This window comes from Pundamilia nyererei, unplaced genomic scaffold (genome assembly GCF_000239375.1).
Source record: "Pundamilia nyererei isolate P.nyererei 1_Seehausen unplaced genomic scaffold, PunNye1.0 scaffold00003, whole genome shotgun sequence".
NCBI classification, from domain to species: domain Eukaryota; kingdom Metazoa; phylum Chordata; class Actinopteri; order Cichliformes; family Cichlidae; genus Pundamilia; species Pundamilia nyererei.
Window position 1 is genome coordinate 172,754 of NW_005187404.1, and position 2,011 is coordinate 174,764.

At 40.9% G+C, this 2,011-nt stretch overlaps 1 protein-coding gene across 1 annotated transcript in view; it reads left to right on the forward strand.

The window, feature by feature from the left end:
• si (sucrase-isomaltase) overlaps nucleotides 1-2,011 on the forward strand; it is a 59,854-nt gene that overhangs the window by 15,977 nt on the left and 41,866 nt on the right. Inside the window, exon 13 of the mRNA XM_013910370.1 lies at nucleotides 526-643. Coding sequence (XP_013765824.1) covers nucleotides 526-643 — 118 coding nt within the window. The remainder of the gene's footprint in view (nucleotides 1-525; nucleotides 644-2,011) is intronic.

The following is a 2,011-nucleotide window of genomic DNA, read 5'->3' on the forward strand; positions in this document are numbered from 1 at the left end:
TTGATGTCATTAGACCACACCCCTTCTCATTACAGAGATGCACATCACCTAATATGCTTACTACCAAGGCTTTTGAGCCTATACAGCTTGGAGTAAGACAACATGCATGAAGAGGATGATGTGGACAAAATACTCATTTGTCTAATAATTCTGCACTCCCTGTAAACTCTGCAGTTATAATTAATTATAATAATTTTTAATTAGTAATCTATTAAATATTAGTATTATTATTAATTAAGTTAATTATTTATTTATTTTGTGGCTACCTAATTCAAAATGGGCACCTGTCAGTAAAAGATGCAAGTTTTAATGATTTTCATTTTTTCCCCATTTTCTGCCTTTTCTGTGAAAACTAGTCATACTGGTATGCATTTAATACAAAGAAACAAAGGATACCATAGAAATGCAGGTCATCGCCCAAATATTGTACACAACTTGATAATCATCACTGTTTTTTCGTATTCTCTTCATGCCTCCTCACCCCTTGTTCCAGCTCTTCACTCCTTTATCTTTTCTCTCCCTCAGACATTCTCGACAACTTGATGTACAGTAAGACTCTGTGTATGGATGCCAAGCAGTCTTGGGGAAACCATTATGATGTCCACAGTCTGTACGGGTACTCTATGGTGCTGGCTAGTGAAAAGTGAGTACATCAATAATCAATGACAGGAAGAGTTCAGGTTGTGCTACGAAGGCCAACTTTCTGCCACCCATTCAGTATATTGAGACTCTGGGAAACTCAAAATACACAATGTAATATACATACTGGTGGTGGTCAGAGGGCCCGGTGGCGCCTGTGTCCGGCAGCCTCGCCTCTGTCAGTGCGCCCCAGGGCAGCTGTGGCTACAATGTAGCTTGCTATCGCCAGTGTGTGAATGTGTGTGTGAATGGGTGAATGACTGAATGTAGTGTAAAGCGCTTTGGGGTCCTTAAGGACTAGAAAAGCGCTATACAAATGCAGGCCATTTACCATTACCATTTACATAATTTTCTAAATGAATAGTTGTAGAATCAGATGTTACTGACCCATTGTGCTAAAGTCCAGAGCAGTTGACTTGACTTCAATGTGTTAAATCCGAAAACTTGTTTTAATGAGTCTAGCTTCCAGTGTGTTTGAATGAATTTCTCATTGGAGTCTGGCGCTGAAACAGTTTAGTGACCCATTATGTGCACAAACTTAGAAAGGAGTATTAAATATATTGTCGGTGCCAGCAATCTGTTGAGGAGGGATAAAAAAGTGCTTCACCATACTCAGGTTTATTATTATTAATGTTTTATACTTGCTAACCAGTTAGCATTGGTTCATCTTATTTCCTTATCTGAATGCTGTTGAAGGGCTCCAATTCCATTGTCTTGAACTACAGTAGTCCTTGTTCTCAGCAACCTTGCTGAATTTGGCATAGATGTGTATGAGCCATTTTTTGGCCTACTGCAATTTCTTATTACAGTGGCCTCTGAGCCCATTGCTGATCCTCCAGAGAGCATAACAAGGCCTACCATCACTACCTGCAGTCCAACGCAATGCAGTGGGAGTTCTTCTTAGAGACAACATACTCAGCAGACAGAAAAACACTGGGGAAAATAAAATAAAGTTCCCTAGCCAGCCAGCATTTAAAGAACCAAGAGACTAGGGATGGGTACCGGTTCTGACATAAACGGTAGTAACCAGACCGAAAAGCAGCGCACATTTCGGTGCTTACTTTCCTGAGATGTCATACACTTTGGATTCCAGCCAATCATTTTACCTTTGCAAGCGTAGTAGGCGGGCCCAAGTATGTACATTCTTTTAGAGCAGAGCTACAGATTAAAAATGCCCAAGGCGAAGAGGTCGAAAGTCTGGCTGTAATTCACAGCAAAAGATGCAAACTCAGCAGCCTGCAACAAGTGCTTTAAGATGAACTTTTTAAAAGCCGAGAACTGCACCGTATTTGATAGCTTGCTGCGAGACCTCACATCGAGCACATCTACTGCTGCTGTGGTGCCTGTTATCGAGTTAGCAACATCCCCCAAA